Source organism: Equus caballus, chromosome 27, assembly GCF_041296265.1.
Source record: "Equus caballus isolate H_3958 breed thoroughbred chromosome 27, TB-T2T, whole genome shotgun sequence".
NCBI classification, from domain to species: domain Eukaryota; kingdom Metazoa; phylum Chordata; class Mammalia; order Perissodactyla; family Equidae; genus Equus; species Equus caballus.
The window spans coordinates 14,098,777-14,100,271 of NC_091710.1; the positions used below are offsets into that span (position 1 = coordinate 14,098,777).

A 1,495-nucleotide genomic window follows, 5' to 3' on the forward strand; every position below is an offset into this window, starting at 1 on the left:
TGTAATGTGCCCAACTGTATCTAAAAACGTAATTCTTACAAATTCTTAAAATTTTGGTGGGAAGAAGCTGGACGATGTGGTCATCATTTACCTTTTATAAGCACCTTGGGAGATTATAATTAGGATTTCAGGGGAGCAGCACATTATATGAGGTATGTTTTTACAAAACAATCACATGTGAAAACTTTATCAAAAGTTTGGAAATATCCACTTCTTTCCATACTTAGAGAGATGGAGACTTTAACTTTCTTCTCAGGAGAAACTAATGATGGATTTACACTACGTATTGAATATAGAAATATATAAAACGCACAGATCAAGCATTTTTTCTATTTTTATGCATAAAGTTATTTTAAGCATATTTTTCATTGCCACCAAAACATCTTTATTCCTAAAGCTCTAGATAATTGGGTTGGGTGTGGGAGTGAGGATGGTATAGAATATGGCCAGGAACTTATCCTGGCCTGGAGTGTGGTATGACTTAGGTCTCATATATGTGAAAATAAATGGCCCATAGTACATTACGACCACATCCATGTGGAAAAAGTTGGAAAACAACTTTTTCTGTGCATCAGATGATTTCATTTGGAGGACAGTAAGAAGAACTTGGACATAGGAAGCAAAGATTAGGGAGAAAGGGATGAACAGAAAAATGATGCCACTTACATGAGCTCCTTGTTCATAGTGTGTTGTGTCCACACAGGACAATTTCAACATTGCAGGGACTTCATAGAAAAAGTGATCAATAGCTCTTGAGCCACAGAAAGGAAGATGGAGTGTGTAAGCTGTGTGAACTATGGAGTAGAGAGTCCCAACAAGCCCGGACCCTGTAGGCATGAGGGTGCTGACATAGTCATTCATAAGAATGGGATAGCGCAGTGGGTGACAGATGGCTACAAAGTGATCATAGGACATTGCTGCCAGGAGAAGGCACTCACCACCCAAGAGGGTGATGGATAGAAATATCTGGAAGCCACAACCAGCAAAAGAAATAGTTCTGCTGCCTAATAGAAAGTTAGCGATAATTTTGGGAACAATATTGGAAATATGCAAGATATCCATAAAAGAGAGATGGCTGGGAAGGAAATACATTGGAGTGTGAAGCCGTGGGTCCTTGTGGATAAGGAGAATCACGGCTGTATTTTCTGCTACAGTCATAATGAAAATAATTAATATAAAGGAAAAGAAAAGCAGGCTTGTCTGGGAAGAGGAGAACAGTCCCAACAAAATGAAGTGGCTGCTGTAAGTGTGATTCTCAAGTCCCATCATGAATATTCCTATGTTACCTAAAAAATAAAAATATAAATGAGCCAAATGGCAAAGGAAGAAAAAGTACTGTAAGCCTCAAACTCATTTCCATACATCTGCATAATAAAAGAAAGGTTGTGATGCATGATTTGGCATGAAAGTCTAAGGACTCTCAACCAGCTTTTGAAGTGGGCATGTTTTACAAGATGGGCATTTAATTGTTTGAATCAGTTGACAATATTCATAA

The 1,495-nt window shown here is 38.1% G+C and overlaps 1 protein-coding gene across 1 annotated transcript; it reads right to left on the reverse strand.

Annotated features, from left to right (window-relative positions):
- Nucleotides 1-399: 399 nt before the first annotated feature.
- LOC138921069 (olfactory receptor 2AJ1-like) lies at nt 400-1,269 on the reverse strand. Its single transcript, XM_070253243.1, has one exon. The coding sequence runs from the start codon at nt 1,267-1,269 to the stop codon at nt 400-402; it is 870 nt and encodes a 289-aa protein (XP_070109344.1).
- Between the last annotated feature and the right edge of the window lie 226 nt (nt 1,270-1,495).